This window comes from Zophobas morio, unplaced genomic scaffold (assembly GCF_036711695.1).
Source record: "Zophobas morio isolate AGI-343-1 ecotype UQ-CSIRO unplaced genomic scaffold, CSIRO_AGI_Zmor_V1 ptg000046l, whole genome shotgun sequence".
Classification (NCBI taxonomy): Eukaryota; Metazoa; Arthropoda; class Insecta; order Coleoptera; family Tenebrionidae; genus Zophobas; species Zophobas morio.
This window is the reverse complement of record NW_026972151.1, coordinates 1,342,917-1,365,286: the sequence shown is the minus strand read 5'-3', so window position 1 is coordinate 1,365,286 and position 22,370 is coordinate 1,342,917. Positions and strand designations below refer to the sequence as shown.

Here is a 22,370-nt window from a genome sequence, read left to right as displayed (position 1 = left end):
TCGAAACAACATTCGATCAATTTTTTAGATTTGCTTATACGGGGTGTAAAACTGAATATGTACTTTGAGATCTTGATGTTGTGAAGTTATTGTCGGCATGTTAACGTATCATTGCATTCATATCTTTTCGATTTGCTTATACAGGGTGACCAAAAAAAATAATGAATCATTCAATTTAATTTTTAACTTTAATTTCATGCGCAGAAGTTGTTCTAGCACACGACAAAATTCTTTAGATATAATATTCAACAAATTTGCTAACTTGTTTGTAAACAAAATTTCCTAGCATGCATATGACACGTTCTTCGATCAAACTAGTGTTCGACTTTCCCAAAGAGTGTAGATGACTAATAAATAAATATATTTTGTTTATGTGTAGAACAAACGTGTTATGATTGTAGAAACAACCGGTAATATTAACGGTACAACTTTTTTTGAGGTAATGGGTCATAGAACAGCAAGCTAATTCTTAAATGTTTCTCTCTGATCAATACTTTTTTAATTGCTAGATGTTATTTCCCTAAAATAAAATACACTCATTTTCTATAATGAGCACTTAACCTTGACCCCATGTTATTACATTAATAATGAAATTCTTAGTGAAAACAAATAACTGTCTATATACGGATTTATGTGACAGAAAGAACATTACAGAAATTTAGAATTGTTCGCTAAAACATGAAAGTGATGGGAAAGGCATATGCATGCAAACCGAAAACCTATCTCCAGGCAGAACAGATACCCAACTCAATTTTAGCTCCAGTAATAACTATTGTGTCATTTTATTACAGTTGAAGGCATTTTTTTTGTTCGAGTCACTACAACACCCGCAATTGTAAAACTTGCTCTAATGTTATTTAAACAGAACTTTCCTCGTCTCTGAAGCACAATAAGTTCTGCGTGCTTTTTACAGTGTATTCTATATACTTGCAGTGACCGGCGGTTTCTTGCTAACAATTTGCTGGTATAGTGGTGATAGCTCGTCGTCTACTCACTCATGTTTTTCACTCACTACCTCCCTCGAGTGTAGTGAGAGTAGCAAGTGTTCTCGTATAATAGAGCATAGATATGATTATACTTCTAAAACAGTTTATTCTTACGACTATCACGTATTGTATGCAGGATTAACACAAATGTTATATATGATATTAAACGTGTAATTTTGCAACAATAGACTGTCTGATACTTAGTTGTTGTGAGAACCATCAAGTAGAAGAGAGTAACACAGAGACTGTTTGCTGTGTTAAATGTCAATCACTACCATTTACATTTCTGTAGGATGTTTGACAAAATAACACAGGACTGAATTAATTTTATTCATTAAATTAAGAAATGGTTATCTTATTTTTTAAAATTCCGGGCACAAGGTACTATTTCTATTTCCCGAGCTTAAGCTAATGAAGTATTGTATTAAGGCGAATGACTACTTTCATGTTTTCTCGCCGTTTCATGACCCCGAAAGTATGAAAAATATGGTCTTCCGTTTCCGTCTGTCGGTCGTCTCTCATTTGTGTCGATTTTTATTAGAGTGCGAAAATATAGGACACCCGTTTCGCGTTTTAATAACTTATTTGAGAATCCGAACTTGATTGATTGTGTTTCAATAGCGAAGTTCACTCTAAATAACTTGTTTTTATTAATAAATGATCTAAAACTAAAAACTAGCGAACTCACTTATACTTTATTTAGAATGAATCGTTTGAATAAAAGAAGTGGTACATGTATTATTTTAATTTTTTTTGTTGATTTTTCAACTGAACAAATGTATTTTTAGAACCCTTTAGTTGAATATGTCCTTCTCCAGATTAAGCACTCATTATCAAAAGCAGATATTATGAAAATCATTCCATATTATATATAGAATTATATTTTGAGTTTCCACATTTAATCATTATTACGGGTAATTTTAATTTTCTGTCATTAAAGTGGTCAAATTCTCCACAGCACAGAGAAACTAATTTTTAATATTTTTTATAGACATTTATAACATAAATCACCCAAATAAACCAGTTCTTGAGAGTATTCCATACAGGGAGTGTCAACAGCCATCTGAGCTGATTTTTCCTCCTGATAAAAATTTATTTAATTTTTTTTTTAACAGAACTTTTCAACCTGTTCATAAAATATGACCACGTCAACAGTTCAACTCGCTTTTCGAGAGTTCAACTTGCTTTTCCACTTTTGTATTCTTCTCTATGAAGAAAGAATGAACACTAATCGCAACAATTAAATAAAGTTAAGCAGACTCTTATCCATGGCTGAAGAATGTTGATCAACTAAGTTTAAAAAAATCACATTATATTAATTAATCTTCAAATAAACAGTTAGACAAGTAGATAAGGAGCGTGTTAAAACACCTAGATAGTTATTAAATATTAATATACATTTCTTGTATTTTTACAATTGATTGCATTTTAAATGTATTTGAATTTCCAATTTTGTTTTAGTTTTTTTTTCTAATTATATTATGAAAGTGTCACAAGGTTACCATCAACTCTGATTACATATCAAAATAATTCTCATCGGTAAGTATAGTACGCGCTAAAAATTTCACCATAAATATTCTTTTTAGTCATTGCGTATTTTCCCTAAGATTCCCGCATATATTATTATCATATATTATAAACTCGTTAAACTAAAACAATTTCACAACACAGAAATAAAAATTAAATACTCATAAATACCACAATTTGGAGTGACTTCATAGGAAACTACGCGCCGCTCAAAGTTAAAAAATAAATTAACTGCTAATAAGGATTGTCAACTATTTCTAGACGCCAATTTATGTAGGTTTTTACATGATCACCTGTATCATACAAGATTATTTTAGTTTCAGTACATTCAGAATTTCCCACATCATGAAAAATTATCCGCCAATTACTTCCTCCGTCTCTTTTGTAGCCTTCAGCTGTGCAAGTTCCATCGACCTTCCACTTTTAATAATACTAACTTAACAAAACTGAATGTAAATGCACACTCTATTTGTTATCATTTTCAAATTTTGGACAGAATGATGTGTTAATTTATCAAGTTTATTTAAACTGAACAAATGGAATAAACGCATTTCATCATTAAATTCATGTCACTCGCGTGTAGAATAGAATAGGAATGTTGATTATGACGAGTTCATTGGCAGAAAAGAAAGCGATTTAAGTTACAAACAAATTTGAGAACGATATAAAATATCGGGTGTTCAATTGAAAAAGTCACCAAAATAGTCTTGACTTTTTGTAAACATTGTATAAGAAACCTAAAATTTAATGGGAGACAGCTGATGCGGAAATGTCAATAATACACAATAGTCTGCATTATAAATTATAATAAAACACACGCCTGTAATCAGGGGCGGCTGGTCAGGGGCGGCAGGGTCGGCCACGCCGTACCAGTCATTTTAAAATACTTAGTAAGCGTTGAAATTAGAAAATAAAAAAAGAAATAAAGTTTGAATGTACGTTAGGATAGATCATATATATTAAAAATATATTTTATTATATTGTAGGTACAAAATAAAGCATTTGTTGCTAATTTTAAATGCTGATAAACACGCTTTGCCGGCGAGATTTCGGCACGCCGTATCCAGGAATGCATTATGCTCGATGTTTCGACTTCGTAGCAGCTTACGGTTTCATCGTTCTCTTTGTCTAGCACACTGTAGTAGACAAAGACCTGGCGGAACGTATGTTGTGCCAGGTCCGGCGAAATCCTCCTTCGCCGTACCCAGCAACGCGAATTTAGTTTTTAAAACGCTTAATATTTAAGATAGCTAACCAAATTACAAAACAATAACGGCTTCGATGTTCTTCAGTGCATACTATTTTTTTTTTAATAATAATTGTCGATTTAATACATTTTCCTCTGTATGAATAATAAACGAAAAAAATTACATTAAATTATTATCTAAAATTTTATTTTTCGTACATAACTTAGCTACAACATAAATGCGCTTTTTCTGTATTTTTAGCATCTAAGCGTTTTCAGATATTTCAGAAACGAATTTAAAGTTTTAAATCATTTTAATTTTTCAATTATTCAATTAATTTATTTGACAATTTGTCATATACATTAAAAAAAATAAATGTAAATGAAGATAGTTAACAGTTGGTACTTTTATTATTACTTTTTTTTATATTTTTTAACTGCATGTCATTATTTAATTATTATTATTTAATTGTGGATGTCCGGGGTCGGCAAGCCGTATAGCCGCCGGTCGACGGGGAACTCAGTAAAAATAATGTTTTGGGTGGTTCTCAATTAATGATAAAGCAGAACAAGTAGAATTAAGGATTAATAGTATTTGGAATCAAACTGACATTGTCAATTTCCTATAAAAAATTATTTTAACAGGTCGAAACATTTGAGATGTTTTGTACATCCTGGCACGTAAAATGTCAGTGGTTAATGAGTAGCAGCCATACATTACGAAAATATATAACACCAAGGTGTAGACTCAAAATATTTGGCCGACCCGAAATTTTGACCCACCAGCCGCCACTGCCTGTAATATTCCATGTACCTACTTTCCAGTTATGGTGAAGGTGTGTATAATTTTTGTTTTAGTATCTAGAAGTTCTACTGATAAGCATCATATTTTCCAGATGTTCAATATTGTCTACATTCAACTCGCAAAGTTCTTCTCAACAACATGCCCCAAACAGTCCTGTAATTGTAGACACTTTCATGATTAGCCACTGTGCATTTGGAGCTGTAGTTAAGAATGTTTTGATCTATTGCATAATTAGAATGCTTGATTTTTTGGTCTGTAGTTTTCAGATTTACGTTTTAAAAACGAAAACACCTTGTAGTATTTTCCAATGTCTGTTTCGTTTAATATGAAGAGATGACTATCATTGAAAAATGAGCCTAAAGAGTGGAAGATTTCCAGATGTGTGACTTTTCTTCAAAATATGTCAATATATACAATCTCTTCTGTGAACTTGTTTGCAACATTTTTAGACGTTGCACCAGTCTAAAAATTTATTGTAGGCGATGTTGTACTGGTGTCAGCATCATTAATAAAATTATGATTAATAATTAGGAAGCGAAGGAATTAATAGAATTTATAAAATAATAAAAATATTAATAGGTATGTAACAAAATTGAATTAATTAATTTTCAGAAAATATGCACTTAAAACCCAAGTCCAGCTTACCCTCAAGAAGCAAATATTCAAATTGATAAAAACATGCGTTTGGTAAAATTTGATATAAGAGAAAACAAGGAATCTCTAAATGTAGGTAATTTAATTGGAATGTGTAAAATGTAACATAGTAGTACAAAATATGATATTAAACGAATCAAATATTCAAAAAGATTTGGGAAAAAAAACAGATATAAGGTATCTATCTCAAAAGTGATAAGCAAGGCATGATAACAAAAGAAGACAGAGGAAAACATTAGCATTGATACGAACATACATCAATATATCTTATTAAGTATTTACATATACAAAAACGAGGAAATGGAGAACTGTACAAAATATGGCCATGAATGAAAGAGAGAATAGGGGAAAATTTAAAATAATTACCTGTTGTTATAAAAATAAAAATACTTGAGATAAAATACGCAATTTTATCTCAAGTATTTTTTTATTGAAACAAAAGTAAAATTGCGCATTGTATACGCGGATTTCCAAATAAGTATTTACATTACTCAGCATTTATGGTAATAAGAAGTGTGTTTTCATTATACAGCGCTGTAGCGGCAATCCTGTGGTCACCAGACTGTTGCAGATCAACTGCTCCTTCATTAATTGCTGATCTTAAATTTGCACTAAACGTATCAGTACTTGCATCGTTGTAATACAGTGTCATATTAAAATAATTGCTTTCTGCATCAGAGGCAAGTTTTTCTATTAAATCAACAAATCTATACAGCGGAATGATGAGACCCATTGCATTGCCTTTAACACCCTGTCCGTCTTCCCAGTCGTCAGGATTAGCAATTTCTATTGCCGTATCCACAACATCTGCTAGAATAAAGTTCTTAATAATAAAATGGGTGTCTATGCTAAATGTGGGTGGAACATCAGCAATGAAGACAGTAACTACTAAGAAAAGAAAAGTTTTGGATAGCCACATAATGGAGTCTTGCTGCCTACAAAGATAACACACATAATAAAATAAAATAAAATAAATCATTTTTAAGGCCAAGATAACCTTACCTTGCAAATATATAATGTCGTTCAGTTTTAAGTTTGTGATGACTGAGATCTAGACTTAAGCAGGTGCTACATTAATGAATAAACCAGATAAGTTCATATCAAAGCATACTTAAGATAAATTTATTACATTGACTACTTCAACGAAGTAAAGGGTTCCCTTATCTTGGATAATCAAAATATTAAAAGTAGTTTTACAAAAATGTAACTTTTATGTTTTCCTAAAAATGTACGTAGAAAATTAATTACTGCCTATAGTGCTTTTGCAGAAGAAGCCAGGATTGTTTCAAGATCTTTACGGGAAGGTCACTTCAAATATTACTCTAAACATTTTATTTAGTCATATAAGTAAGACATCGATGATTACAATCAGGAAAGTTTCTAAATTTTATTTCAAAAAAGGCTCAGTAAAGTATCATTGCTTGCACAGTTTATTTTACGCTAAATTTGTTAGAGCAGAAAGTAAATCAACACATATTTTATCAATTGTTTGAACCAGGATTGACTATAATGTGTTAGATTTTAAGGAACTATAAGTTTATTTTTCATATTCAACTCCATATTTTCTATTAGGATTTACATTTTGGAAACAGTTGAACGTAATGAGTAGAACCACTATATTTCCTGTTGTGGCTGACAGAACACGAATAAAATTTTCACCACAATTCACACCACACTGTGACTGCCGATATCTTTTATTGTGGTTTTTATTTTTTACGGCATACCTATTTTCGAAGTATTGGCTCCATTTGTTGTTATCATGTGTGGCGTGTTTCTGTTTATTTTTTGGTTTCCAAAAAACTGATGATATAAATTTTCGTGGTTGCTATTATCTCGTTCTAATGGAAGTGTGCAAAATACAGCTCGCCACTGAGCAATTGCTTAATAAATGGTAGCAAAATTTCTCGTCTACATTTGATTTTTATCAAGGTACCATTAAAAATTGGATTAAATTTATTTCGTTTTCTATTTAAATTTGATAGTTTCCTTGGTATTTTCGGGCCCGTAGGTTGTCTGATAGGCTTGAAGCCACAAGAAAACCCTTGAAAAGTGACGTTTGTGAAGTTTTTTAACGAATTACTTGAATCTAGAAACCCCAGAATATGAAAAATTAGCCCAATTGTCTCCTCTTGGGGATTTAAGTCTATTCTGTATACTGCAAGTCGTGTCGATCAGAATTGTCAAATCAGTCATAAAATTCGATCAAAATTTGAATTCTAGCTAAAATTTGATAGTTTCCTTGGTGTTTTCGGGCCCGTAGATCTGATTGGATTGAAATGACAAGTCTTTCCAGTGAAAAATTCTTGAGCAATGTTAGATTTTCTCAGTTTTATATTTTTATGGGGGTAAATTAAAATTTCCAAATGACGTCATTAACGTTTGGTGGAGATGATTAATTAAATAGATTAATTAAACTACAGTATTTTATTCAGTCTAATAAAATCGTCAACGGATGACAAAGAAGAAAGGGGAGTTGAACGGAAATAAGGAGAATCTACTTTTTCATATTTTAAGAACCACGAAACGCCGAAAACATAAAGTTAGCAATTCACCAAAGGACCCTTCAAGAATACTATTCTACCTTTATCTTTTTTTTTGAGCTACGGCTTGCTAATTTTCCTGCTGATTGGCAGTTTTTATACTGGAAAACTCACCTTCGAAATGTTTCGAAAAATATTTATTTGTAAAATATCTGCTATAAATACAATCGTACTGCGGCGTTGAAACGTGAATGGCCGGCCCTTTAGTCATTGCGTAACAAAAATAGACTTCAGGGGTGACGGATTTTTCGTCTAATGTGAAAACCGTTGTAGTGTCTGAAAATAACGTAATATTTATCCGACTGATGCACTTTTTCTTCTAAAAATCTGAATTTTTAACATGCTTATTTTTTATGAAAGGTATGAAAAATATTGCCACGGTTGATTGTACATAATCCGAAAATTTTTTAATCACAATTTGATTAAAGAGCTTATACTATGACTTCGAATTTTTTATTTCTGAATGAATCTTCAAAAGAAATTTAAACAATTTTTTAATTTTTAAATTCAATTTAGGTACTGTTATAATTATATATAAAGAAACTACAAGTATTTCAAAATTTATTTCATATCATATCTACCAATGTTTTAAATTATACAGAACAAAATATGATAAACTGCATAAATCCCATGATTTCATTAACCACAAGGACATATGTAGATAACACCCAAAAACAAACAGAAAATTACAAGTCAGTTAAATTATACAACCGCTATCAGCAAAGAGCGTCATTGTCATTAGTTTTCGATTATCAAGAAAGCAGTAAGTAGGTACTTATTTTGCACCTAAATATTATTATTACTAGATTATTTTCAACCCATTTAAATTTACCTCTGGGATGAAAAAATAATCCATCCTCAATTTTCGGAATCTTTGCTGAAAAAGATTCATTAGTGTCCCAGTGTTTTTTACACTGACTCACCAAAATAAAAGAACACAGAATTTTAGCATTTTACATTAGTCTCGGGTGTCGACAATGACGACTTTGCAAGGAGATAATAATAACAATAGTATAACTTTATTGAGTTATTGAGTTTCATAAAAAAAAAAACAAGTAAAAAGTAATACATAATGAGAGGGAAGACAGAGATAAATAGTTTGCCGTCCAGTTGTCTTTTCACGATGGATTTGACATTTAGTGGTAGTAAAGCTTCATTTCGAATTAACATGAAACGTGAGTAGTTACATAGTGGGGCTCCTAGCCCAGGTCAAATAAGGTCAAACTGGGCCAGCAACCCCATTACTTTTTATCGAACATTTGCCATCGCCTTGTGCTCGATTGACCTGACCCCCGAGTTCGGTCGAGTTAGGCGACGGACGTGTTTTGCACACACTCGAGCTCTATCCCCCCAATTCTTTCGTAGTTACATAATACATAAATATCAATCTACTTGTGCGTTATTTATTTCGTATTGTGCATTCAACTATTTTACTGTTTGTTAAGTTGAAATGTCGTCTTTCATTTCTGACTTGAATAAACAGTCACACTTGCAAGCTTCTGTGAATGTAAAAATGGTTGCAAAGTTGCATTAACATTGTTGCACAATTAGGGCCCAATTTCTGAAATGATAATGTTAATTCAAATATAATAGTACAGGCATATTACATCCAAGGGGAATCAAATACGAAAAATTAAAACTGCTACTAACGGACGGCGCTGCTTAAATGGTTAAATGTGGCAAACATCTGGAAATATTTTTAACTTAATTCACGTAACATGTTTGGCTCACGCCTTACGTTTAGTAGCTGAGGTTATCCACAATCAATATGAAGATGTCGATGGTTTAATTTCCAACGTAAAGAAACTATTTCTTAAAGCTCATTTGAGGTTTCAAGCCTTCCTGTTCTGACAAGATGAGGTTCATGGATTGAAGGGGCAATATATTATTGCGATGATTTTGACGATATATTTTTTTTACATACATTTTCGGTATTAGTCACACATCGTACCTCCTTAACATTTCATGAAGTCTGAAACTTTAAAGTCCCTTTAATTTTATCCTCGTGATCAGAAGAGATCTGTTAACAATTTTCAAGTTTGTGACAAGAAAGCATAGTGGAAATGGACGGGAAAAACGCAAAAAGAAATATTTAATAATGATTAATATATTGTTACGAAAGAAACCCATACACCACCCCGGTACGACGCCTACGGACCATCGAAAGCTTTCTAGTTTGTACGGATATGACGAGTGACTCATCGTCGCTGACGCGGCCCAGCGACATTCGAAAAGCCTGGAAGCCGAACGCGTGATGGGTATTCGAGAAAGACCTTGATCGCAGAAGTATGGGTTTAAATATAGGCTACCTTCAGGAACAATTATTATTATTGACTCGAGTCGAGTCCGAAAATCCATTGAAGTTGCGCCGGATTTATTTTGCACATAATCGCTGCAATAGTCGTGTAAATTGTAGTTAGTACGAAATAAATATTGAATTTACCCACGCCGATTTTAATCACCCGTTCAACGTAACAATATTTAACTTAAATACATATTTAAAGTCATTTTTCAGCAAGATAAAGCACACATCCAAGTCTCTAAGACCCTATCTTAATTATGTTGAAAATGTATGAAACAAATATCGTTGGACAATTGTATAAAAGTGGGAAGCAATATCCAACAGTTAAAAAATTTAAGCAAGCTATTTTGAAAGCTTGGACTAACTTGTAGACAGATTGTAACAAAATAATATATATATATATATATATATATATATATATATATACATGTTTTTGCAATTGTAGCACCCAAAACGTATGTTCGTTGCAATAGTAGCACCCGATTTCACAAAGTGGCACCCGACTTTGGGTGCCAGTTTGTTTTTAAATGGGAGTCGGCTCATTAGCGTCATCTGACATCGAAATGAAAAACTACGAAATTTCGTATTGGTGCCACTTTTACAATATATATTTCCGCTTATATTCCACTAGTTGGAAGGTGTACTCACCAGAGGGCGCCCTTGCATATACAGATTTATATACAGATATAATAGCACCACAAACTGGCACCACTATGTACTTGTATCAAACTGGCACCCGAAAACTGGCAACACTGCGTTCACGGCATTTACAGAGTATTCGTATTCGCCGTGAAGTTTTTCGTTGAGTTGTAATTGTGAAAAATGTATTCAAGAAGTAAAAGATTAGTTCATCTGAGAATACAACAACTTAAAAATGGAAGAATATCGTTCTATTTAATTTCATATTATCTTAAAAATCAAATTTCCCTTAAAATACTTTTTAGTTCTTAATTATAACTACATATATGCCATAAAGTAGAAAATTCTAAATTTTTTAAATACAGCCGGTAACTTCTCAAGTTTACAGTTAATCAGATTTAGTGGAAAATAGATTTAAAAAAAACTTTACGTTTTATAAATTTACAGTACCAAGACTTCTAAATACTTTGCAAGACATTTACAAAGACAGAGAGAAAAGTTAAAATAATATTTAATTTAGATAAACAAAGTTGGAAAAGAAAAAAAGTGTTATCTGCATTAAGAGACGAAGGAAACTTATAAAGCACAGTTTGCGGAGAAAATAAGTGGCTACAGTTTGAAAAAATTAATGGAAAAAGCAAATACTATTAATTTTAAAAATACAGCATTGGAAGAAATTGAAATCGATCTGGAAAGATGAAAATGACGAAGAAGAAAATACAGTTATTAGGTTTTCGAATTAGTGACCACACGACTTGGACCGGAGCTTAGGTTTTTGGGTGACAATATGCTAGAAGAATTACTGCTATCTAAAATTATTTATACAAAAGTTCAAAATTTTTGTATGTATGTATCTGTGAGGTGGTGAAAGATGACATTATTTTAAGAATGTCACAAAAATTGAATATATCGTTTTTGATACAGTAAAAAAAAATGGTTGAAGGTTACTTCGACAGAACTTTCCTGGTCGTTGAAATATAGTCCGACAAATCCCGATCCATTAAAAAATTATAAAATTGATGTTGCGACGTTAGGTTCGTGCAGTGGTTGGAAGTAATAAGTAATGAGTAATTGTAATGCGTTACTTTAAAAAAAATGTAATAAGTAATTGTACCGAATTACTTTTTTTGAATAATTCAGTCACTTCTACAATTACTTACCCAAATACTCAAAAATATTGTTTTGTTTTTCTCTGCGAATCATTTACTTTATACCTAGATCGTGCCCACAAACAGAAGATTAACCCAGTAGGGAGTTAAAATCTAAAAGGAGTTTAGCCATAATATACATAAGCTCTTCATCATTTTAAGAGTGAGCTAAAATATATTGCAGCATAAGGAAATTCATATACAGTTCTGCCCAAGTTTTTGCCAAAAGTATACGTCCGATTGTAATAAACTTCACACCGTTGAAATATGCGTAAAAAACCCTACCCACAGTGCTTTTCCGTTTTTTAAATTTTGTAGTCAAAAAAAACTACAACGCATTAAAATTGTGGGGAATATGAAAAAAGTACATTGGTAGAAATTGTATTAAAAAATCCATTGCGCTTTACAGAAATAAAATATCTTGATAAACAGAAGCAAACAGGGGCAGAATATCTAAAAATTGTGGCCAAACAAACTTTAGGCCATTTTTCTGGTCCACTCAAATCTATAAGAAATAACCCATAGAGCCCGTCCTTTTAAGGGTGGCGTCTGGTTCGGTTTCGCCCAATACTAAATACATTGAAAACATCGTCGTAGTTTCCGGAATTGCATTTTTAAAATACTGAAATCTCCAACCAAGTCAGAATCTAAGTAAACCTGCATTCTGCTACCGCATCACAGCTCGTTTAATGCCGATTTCTCGTTTCAATAGATTTTGACTTTTCGCGAGTTATTTACCTCAGTTGTGGATTTTTTAATATTATAAATGGTATCAAAAGAAAGCTGACACTTTTCCCCAGGGGACCTCCTATCTCAGAATGCAAAAAACTTCAGCACTTCGTCAAAAAATGCATCAATGTGCCGGTTAAAATATGATGTAAAAGTTGTTCAAATTTATAATTTTTTTTTGTAAAAACTGCATACTAGATATGAATATAAATATGGAGGTCCCCTGGACTGAAGTTTGTTAATTCGAAATATAATTTTTTTAAAGAGATATATCTCATATTTTTAAAATGCAACTCCGGAAACCGCGACGATGTTTTCAATGTATTTAGTATAGGGCTAAACCGAACCAGACGCCAGCCTTAAACCCCTCATAATCCGACCATAATATTTTATGAGAGTGTCCACCCTCTAAGGTTTTCTAAATTTTATCTGTAAGTCACAACTCCAAGCAAGAGGCAATTAAAGACAGACTTTTAAGTTTACATTATCTTGTAGCCCCCTTCTAAGTACTTGGGAACACCCTTTTTGTTAAAGATTAGTGAACTAATATTTACGATACATTTGCAAACCAATAAGATACTTTGAAATATCCTACCAATGCAAATTTTTGTTTGTTCGTTTGTTGTTGCAGCTGGCATCGAACTTTTATTGGTAGCTAGAGTGGAATGAAATTAGGCGCAAAAGAATTGGCTCTTCAATTTTTAGTAAAATATGTAACATGTTGCCCCACAACAGTTCCATCTAGCGCCGCAGTGGAAAGGATGTTTAGTCTTGGCGCGGATGTTTTTAAGACAAAATGTCGTGCCTTAAGTGATGAAAATTTTGAATATCGGTTATTATTGAATTTAAATTATGAATATAGTCTTCTTACATGAAGTACTTATTTGTTTTATTTTATTTACTGATGTGAATATGCAACAAATGCGTTAGTAAAATAAATCATTCACTCCCTTTTTCATTCTAACATGTTTTTTCTTGACCCTTTGGAACCATACAACAAACATCTAAAATAGTGTCGATCAAAATTTTCAAAGTGCAAAAAGTAATTGTTAAAGTAATGCATTACTTATCCAGAAAGAGGAACTAGTTCAGTTGAACTGCTTGAACGTCATCATTTGCCGTCATTAGGAGAAAGAAGAACTCAACGTGCTGCATTATTTTTGTCTAAACTAGTGCATTATCAAATTGACTGCGAATTTCTTTTGAGCAAGGTACCTTTCAATGTTCCTCGTCTTACGTCAAGATCGGCATCCAATTTCCGCTTACCAACTCCACGTACAAATGTACTGCGCAGAGCACCGATATTTATTATGTGTAAAGCTGCTGATGTTATATATGATGACTTGTTTGTTTAAATAGATGTTATATTTTTGTTATATGTTTGTCCTATAATAGGTTACTGTTGGACAAATAAAGATTACTATTATTATTATTATTATTATTATTATTATTAAAAGTAATTGTTCCAATCACTGGTTTCGTGATAACCTCTATAAAGTAAAAACCAGTGGCATAATTAACATTAGGCAGCCCCTGCATCGCAGATAATCAACAGGAAAAATGTAGATATCCTCAATTTCTCAGTACATGCTTACTCTCAACTGCCTATATAATTAGACGACTAAAAAGTTTAGATTACAAGCATCAGCCCTTAAAAGAAAATTAAACTGTTTTTTTTTCACTTCAAAGCAGAAGAGACATGGGCGCCGGCAGGGGGGTGCAAGAGGGTGCAAGTGCACCCACCTGGCTTAGTATAAAATACACGCTTTAATTTAAATCCAAATTGCAATTTTCTAGGAAGTGGACAATAGTTTTTGAAATGGCTTCCGCATTCAGTTCTTGCAGCGGCACATATCCTAAAAATTCTTCGCAAATTATTGGATTTTTATTGTCTTGATCACAACGCAAATACCGAACTCCAAGCGATAATTGTTCTGTGTCACTAATATTAGCAGTCTCATCAGCCAACACCTAAAAAACGGATGCCTGATTCACCTCCTCAATTATTTTGCCCTTCTGAACATCAGAACAAATTTCAATCAATTCATTTTTAATTTGGTGCGATACATACAAAGAGTTTCTTGCTCCTGATCCTAAATGATTTTTTAAAATTTCACCCCCAGATTCAATTCGAAAATGGAGCACATATACTATTTCCTATAATGTATGGGTGCACCCCCCTGCAAATAATCCTGCCGGCGCCCATGAGAAGAGAGGACTGATTAATAAATTAATCACATTCAGTTTTTTGCCAATAACACAATACATTTGAAGAACATTTATCCTGCAAGATTATAAGATGATGGACAAAGTTTTATTGACGATTACCATGCTTCCAATAAATTTAAGATATTTTCAAGATTTCACAGCATTCAGCTTTTACAATTTAATTTGTAAAATATATTTAGATAATTTTGAGTTTTTTTCAAAAATCTGGGCAAATCAAGGGCAAAAACACGGATTCATAAATCACACATGCAGGTGCATGTCATTTTATATAATTTTATTCGGCAGAATTGTATGATATAGCATCATGATTTTCGGGGAGGTCGTAAATGAGTAAATTTTGAGTAATCATTTATCTCCAGAGCATTCGGTTTTGCAATTTCAAAGTTAAATTGTAAAATACAATTTTTAATTTTTTCCCAAAAAATCTGGATCTCTAGCGTAAAAAGTCAACACGGATTCTTCAATTACACATGCAAGAGTATGTCTCTGTCTGCTGTCCCCATTTTTATTAGACAGATAATCTCCGAAAGTATGGGGCAAATTGTTGTCAAATTCTGTATTTACATTAGGAAGATCATCTGGATGGTAAAACGTTAACCAAAATTTATCTAATCATCCCCATTAATTGTGTGATGACGTCACTTCCAAATGGTACATAGCAAATGGGTTTTAAATTGTATTAAATAAGAAAATGGTTTATGACGCCGTGCTGAGTTTTTACCCGAAACCTCCAGATTTATTAGAAAAAATATCAGAATTATAAAACAATATTTTGAAATTTAATTTTGAATTTGCAAAACCGAATGCTTTAAAATCTTGCAGCTATTTTAAAGTTATGATAAGCATAATACATTTTTAATCAAAATACACTTGTTTATCCCCCCAAAAAATTCCTGACGTCGGCTCAAAATTTTTCCGAATAAATCCTATTTAAAATGTCCAAATATGATGAGTCTATACTTGTGATTTATCGTTCCATTCATATTTTTTGAATTTGCTTATACAGGCTAATTAAAAAAAAATCAGTGAATGATCAACAGCATGGTAATTTTTTTATCAAAATGCATTTGCTCATCCCCCTAAAAAATGTATATCGTCACCTCAAAATATTGTTGAATAAATTCTGTCTTAAATGTGCAAAATATGATACGTCTATACTTGTGATTTATCACTGCATGAATATTTTTTAGATTTGCTTATAACGGGTGTCTCAAGAAAATTAATGACTGAGTCAATTTTCTTATTGATTAAATCAAGAATTGTAAAACTGGATACTAAACTGAATAAGACGTTTTAAATTTATTGTAAGTATGGTACCTTGTTAATCAAAATATATCTGTTTATTTCTCTCAAAAAATTGATGACATCATCTCAAAATTTTGCCGAATAAATTCTACCTAAAATGTGCAAAATATGATGAGTTTTTACTTGTGATTTATCATTGTATTCATATATTTTAGTTTTACTTAAAGAGGTGGGTCAAAAGAATTAATGAATGAATCAATTTATTTTATTGATTGAATCAGGAACATCTCACTCCATTTTCTCAGAAAATTTTGGGAATTCAATACTGATTTTTTTTAGTATTACATTGCACCAATCCAAATTGATATACGTCTCGTTGTTTTTTCTTGCACTGGTAATACGCTGTGACTACTTTTTTTGTGCTGTGTCTAGTATTATCCATGCTGATGATTTCACTACAAATTTTTATTAGTCAAATTAAAAACCAGTCATCCATTTTCTGGAAATTTTGAAAAACACGTCTTTGTAATAATAATAATGTTAAAATAAGAATTATATTATACAATCAGAACATTTTGTTCGATTGTGGTTTAAATAATAATTTTAGCATTTGTTTTAAGAAGATAAACTCATTCAAATCAAACTAATTTCTATGTGACATTTTTTCGATGTATGAGCATAAATAAACACGAGCATCAGATTGCTATTACCTAGTGTTGGAGGACAAGTGTTATTAGAGATGGATTATTTTAAGTTCAATATGGTGAGTCATCAGAATCTAACAACAGACTGTCAGTCAGTAGCGTAACATTCAGAAAGGGGTGATTTTTAAATTTATGTTTTTAAGTCGCAAACAATAACACCTAGAAACATAAACTTAAGTGAACTGCTTAACACGGTAGCACGAATGCGGATGAATCGATTAGGCACTAATCTAAACAGGTAAAAACTCATCGCAGGTAGAAAACTTCACTACGACAGAGAAACGATGACAGACACATCTGAGAGTGCGCCCATTCGAAAATGCTGGATATGTTTTTTTGTACTTCAGGAGCCAGGAAGTTCTGTCGAAAAAACTTTTGCCCAACTTTTTTTTTAAAGAATTTTAAATGTCTTTCCTTTTGAAGTCATGCTTAAAATTAAAACAATAGTGAATTAAAAAACTATATCTACAGAGGCATGCTATTTTACACAACCCTGTTTCTCATATTATTTTTCGCATTTTAATTAGGATTTGCTTATCAAATTTTTATGCCAGCATTCGCCAATTGTCAACAATAGTCTCTTACGGTATTTTACTTTTCAATACTAATAATATACTTATCTCCTGCAAAAAATTGATGACGTTATCTGAAAAGTGTTCGATATTCCCGCTCCTAGTGTGTTTTTCAAACTGAATGCACCTTTTGACGACGTTCCACGTTCATTAGTCGCCATGTTTAGTTAAAATTCACTCTTACAACGATCCTACTCGGTTTCTAAGCTGCTTTACAGACAGCTCAGTTATTTGCCACACCGATGCTCATTTTTAGATTAAATGCTCACAAAACGCGTAGATGTTCAATTTGTGTCCGGGGAGATACAATGTTTCCAAGTAGGTACTCAGTACATTGAGTAGATGCTCAGGTATATAGGATTGATGATGAAGTGGGTACTTCGTACTCAGTTTTATTCATACCACCCAATGTCTCGCTTCAATGTTTGATTATGTTGATTATGAGCACAACGCTGATCAACTTTTATATCCGAATTACCTATGAAATAAATCATTTGCACCTGAGGTAGTTCGTCGTACATTTGATTGACTTCGTGGACCTATGTCAGCTTGTCGTCTTCTCGGCATTGTAATGAACTTCATAAAATGACACAGAATTATTTTCACAGTCAATCAAATATGCAAATTTTGTCTTGAGAATTTTAAAATATTGAAAACTTCAAATTAAATCCTCGAATAACGGTAAAGTTTGAGGTTTTGTCGAAACCAATAAAGTGAATATAGGTAAATAGAATGGCAGATCAAAATTAATAAGAAAATTTCGCAATGTGTAATTAAATTCACTTTAACCAAGACTTTTCTTAAAATAAACGACGTTTTTTTTTTTTTACGAAAAAACAAAGAACGATTTGATATGCAATATACTTTTCACAATCGCACGGAAGAATTAGTTTTGTATGACACGTCAGTTAGACAACAGGTCCGTCAGGAACGCCAACTATTGAAATTAATTCGAAGTGGCGATTCCCATACAAAATTTTTAGAATTTTTTGATTTTTTAGCTGTTCTTTTAAGTTCTCCTTATTTTTTTTATTTATAAATTATCCCCGTAATATAAAAAATTCTTCAAATCGGTCAAGCCGTTTTTGAGTTTTAACGAGACTAACAGGAACAGCAATTGATTTTTATTATATAGCAGATTAAAAAATGGAGGTTGGTGGTAGAAAGGTGAAAATTTAGGGTTATATGTATTTTTTGATGCCAAATCTTAAAAAACTAAAATAAAAAATTTTGTCCAAAAAATAGACAAAAATTTTTTAGGGTGGGCCACCCTTACCACTTAGGGGTATAAAAAATAGTTTACAACCTATTCCCAGACCTACCGAATATACATAAAAAATGTCATACAAATCGGTCAACCCATTTCGGAGGAGTTCGGTTACAAACACTGTGACGCGAGAATTTTACACATAATGCATTATTATTTGAGAACAAATTTCATTACCATAAAAAAGGTTATACTGAGTCAACCTCAAAAGATAGACATATGCTGTCGCGGACTTTTCTTTAGAACTTTAGAGGGGAACAATTTCGTCATACATGATTTTTACGTAACTTTAACCGTTTAAGCAGCGTAAGCAACGGAAGCTGTCAAAGGAGGAATAATTTTCCCGTTTTTCCGAATTTTTCATTGCTACTTCGCTGCTATTGATCGTAACGTGATGTCATATAGCCTATATGTAGATACGATAAATGGACTATCCAACACAAAAAGATTTTTTGAATTCGAACCAGTAGTTTCTGAGATTAGCGTGTTCAATTAAACAATCACTTCAGCTTTATTATATAAGTATAGAAGTATAGATGAGAATATAATGAATGAGCACATTTTTTGATAACAGAATTAATTTCGTCGTTTTGAGCTTGCCCCCAACGTTGGCAAGCTATAATAGACAAAAAAAAATATCAAATTCTAAAATTTGTCAAATTTGACAGTTTTTAAATTTAGGTATCAACAGACCACAATAAGACAATAAAATTATTATCGCTGTGATAGACATGTAACTAAGGGCATGAACAAATTCTATTCTAAGAAATGGGGTCATGTGACCCATGAATTATATTCTCAATTATAATATAACAAGTGATATGATTATTATCGATAATATTTCGAGTGAAACCGAGCTGCAGATTCAACGAGTGCGAAGCACGAGTTGAATGTGCTGCTTCGGTTTCACGAGCCATATCCTCGATTATTAATCATATCACGAGTTATATTCAACATGAGAATATAATAAATGAACACATTTTTTGATAATAGAATTAATTTCGTCGTTTTGAGCTTGCCCCCAACGTTGGCAAGCCATAAAAGACAAAAAAATTTATGAAATTCTAAAATTTGTCAATTTGACAGTTTTTAAATTTAGGTAGCAACAGACCACAATAAGGCAATAAAATTATTATCGCTGTGATAGACATGTAACTAAGGGCATGAACAAATTCTACTGGAAGAAATGAGGTCATGTGATACATGAATTATATTCTCAAAATAATAAAGTCACAAAGATAGACAGCAATCAAGTATTCTGAAATCAGTTCGGCAAAAAATTTCTAAAATTTGTATTAACAAAAAGATGTCCACATCGGACACCAGATTCTCTAGGTCCTTATAACATGGATAATAAATATAAATATTTTTCAACTGGTGTTGATACGTATACACACATTTATAATAACCCCAACCGCTACCAGTCTCGCGCACTGTGGAAACTGGAAAAAACCGCAAGTAAAACCGCGAGAAGAAAACCGCCGAGTAAGCCAGAGAAAAAATTAAATTCCTCCAACACCGACATCGGTTTAAAATCATGGCGGTTATGGCAGAATAAGTTCAATGTTAAACAAAGATGATAAGAATTTTCATTGCTCCCGACGTAGTTTTAAGAGCAGCAAAGTGATCTTCCTTCTAGAGATAATTTCAGTAACAAGTAAAATCATTTGCGAAAAGCCTTACAGGTTTGGAAATGATTGTAAATTTGATCCTTAAAATAATAATAAGTAAGTAGTAAAAGGTAAACACACAAAACACAATCCAGTATATACATACTTATTTAAAGTTTTAAGATTATATAAAACTATAAACCGTAACATTCATTGTTAAGAAATTGAAAATTTGCAAAGTGATTAATCAAACCGAAGGCTAGACAACCCGTTGGGAAGCTGTACTACTAACATCTCACTAACAAATTGAAAATTAACGAACGGTGATAACAATATCTTATTCCCACCTTCTTTATTGTAAATAAACTCCTTATATTCCTCAATGATTAAATCCAGGTAAGGCTAGACCACCTGCAACTTTCTGGTTAATTTTAAACTTATCTTCGTCGCAACGGCAAACGTAAGAAGTATGGCAAACGGAGAATCAACAGTTTTCTTTCCAATAATTTCCAACGAGAATTATAGGTATAGCAGTCAAAAGGATCAGTTTCAGAGACTTGGATGGAAATAATGTCGCTGTCTGAATTGTTAAAAATCTTGAACTACGAGGATGGTCTGAGAAATTCGCGGCCTGTCAATGAAAGAACACATTTATAAATTTGACACTATTTTTAATTTTCTACATAATCTCCCTGGAATCTACTCCACTTGGACTACCGATGCTCCGATGCGATTATACCCTCCCTACAATGGTTTTTTGAAAGGTCTGCAAAATAAGCCTCTACAGCTTCGATAGCTTCAAAATTAGACCCCAAACGCTGTCCACCTAGGAATTTTTTGAGTTCTAGGAATAGATGGAAGTCCAAGAGAGCCAAATCTGGTGAATAAGGCGCATGTTCCAACAAATCGTATTTTAAATCTCTCAATTTTCCCATTGCAATAACATTTTTGTGCACAGGCGGATTGTCTTGATGAAAAATGATTTTTTTTTGTAAACCGGGCCTTTTTTCTCGATTTTTTTTATCTAATCTATCTAGTAGATTAGTATGATATTCCCGCGTTATGTTTTACCTTGTTCCAGATAATCAATAAGTAAAATTCCTTTAGCGTCCCAAAAAACCAATGCCATAACCTTTCCGGCCTATGCAACGGACTTTGCCTTCTTTGGTGCTGGATAACTAGCTTCTGTCCAATGTTTAGATTGTTGTTTTGAATCTGGAGTAAAATGGTGAACCCAAGTTTCTTCCATGGTTACAAATCTTCGCACAAAATCAACTGTATTTGCTTTAAAACGATCTAAACAGTGTTCCGAAATTTGCATGCGAATCCGTTTTTGATCCACCGTTAAAAAATGCGGCACTCATCTTGCACAGAGCTTTTTAATATCCAGTTCTTGGTGCAAAATGTGACCTACCCGTTCTTTCAAGATGCCAATAGTCTCAGCTATTTCACGAACTTTACTCGTCGATCAGATAATACCGTATCATGTACTTTTCGAACGATTTCCGATGTTGTCGCAGTTTTTTATCGTCCCTCACGTGGGTCACCTTCAGTGCTTCTACGGTTACGCTTATATTCGGCACCCCATTTCTTAATGGTTGAAAATGAAGGTGAAGAGTCCTCATACACCTTTAAAAACTTTGTATGAATTTCGGTCGGCGTTAACCATCTTTAACAAAAAAACTAATTACAGCCCGATACTCAATTTTCTCCATTTTGCGGAATGTCCATAACACGCAGCTTTCAAAAATGGATTTGAAGAAAAGTTTTTGACAGAATCTTTAGCAATTATTAATGTAAGCTTATAATACATGTGCCTATTTGGGGAAAAAAAATCAAGGTGATAGATTCATTTTTTATGACTGAGGCCGAGAATTTCTAAGACCATCCTCGTACGTTCCACTTCTTATTACTAACTTCTCAATTTATTTTCCTGTGCCGTTCATTTCGGGAAATTACAACTTCAATAAATTCTGTAAAATAATAACCTATTGCAAGCAACGTATTGCAAAAAAAGTTGCGCCGTGATGATTACTTGGTAAATAACTGGCGAAAGACTAAATCTATGCATAAGAGTATTGCTTTTACATAATGTATGATGAATGAATCATAGTTTGGTAGCAACATCACTTTATTTTATTATGCATCGAAAGTTAAGAGATATTCCAATTATAAGAACAAACTAAACCAAACTAAAAATATATATACTTAATAATTAATAATTAAA

General features: G+C 32.4%; 1 protein-coding gene across 1 annotated transcript; it reads right to left on the bottom strand.

Annotated features, from left to right (window-relative positions):
- Window positions 1–5,527: 5,527 nt before the first annotated feature.
- On the bottom strand, window positions 5,528–6,231 carry LOC135142326 (uncharacterized). The gene is made up of 2 exons (XM_064074013.1): window positions 6,161–6,231; window positions 5,528–6,093 (listed from the first exon to the last, which is right to left on the bottom strand). Exon 2 carries the CDS (start codon window positions 6,075–6,077, stop codon window positions 5,646–5,648), a length of 432 nt encoding a protein of 143 aa, XP_063930083.1. The 5' UTR covers window positions 6,078–6,093; window positions 6,161–6,231; the 3' UTR covers window positions 5,528–5,645.
- Between the last annotated feature and the right edge of the window lie 16,139 nt (window positions 6,232–22,370).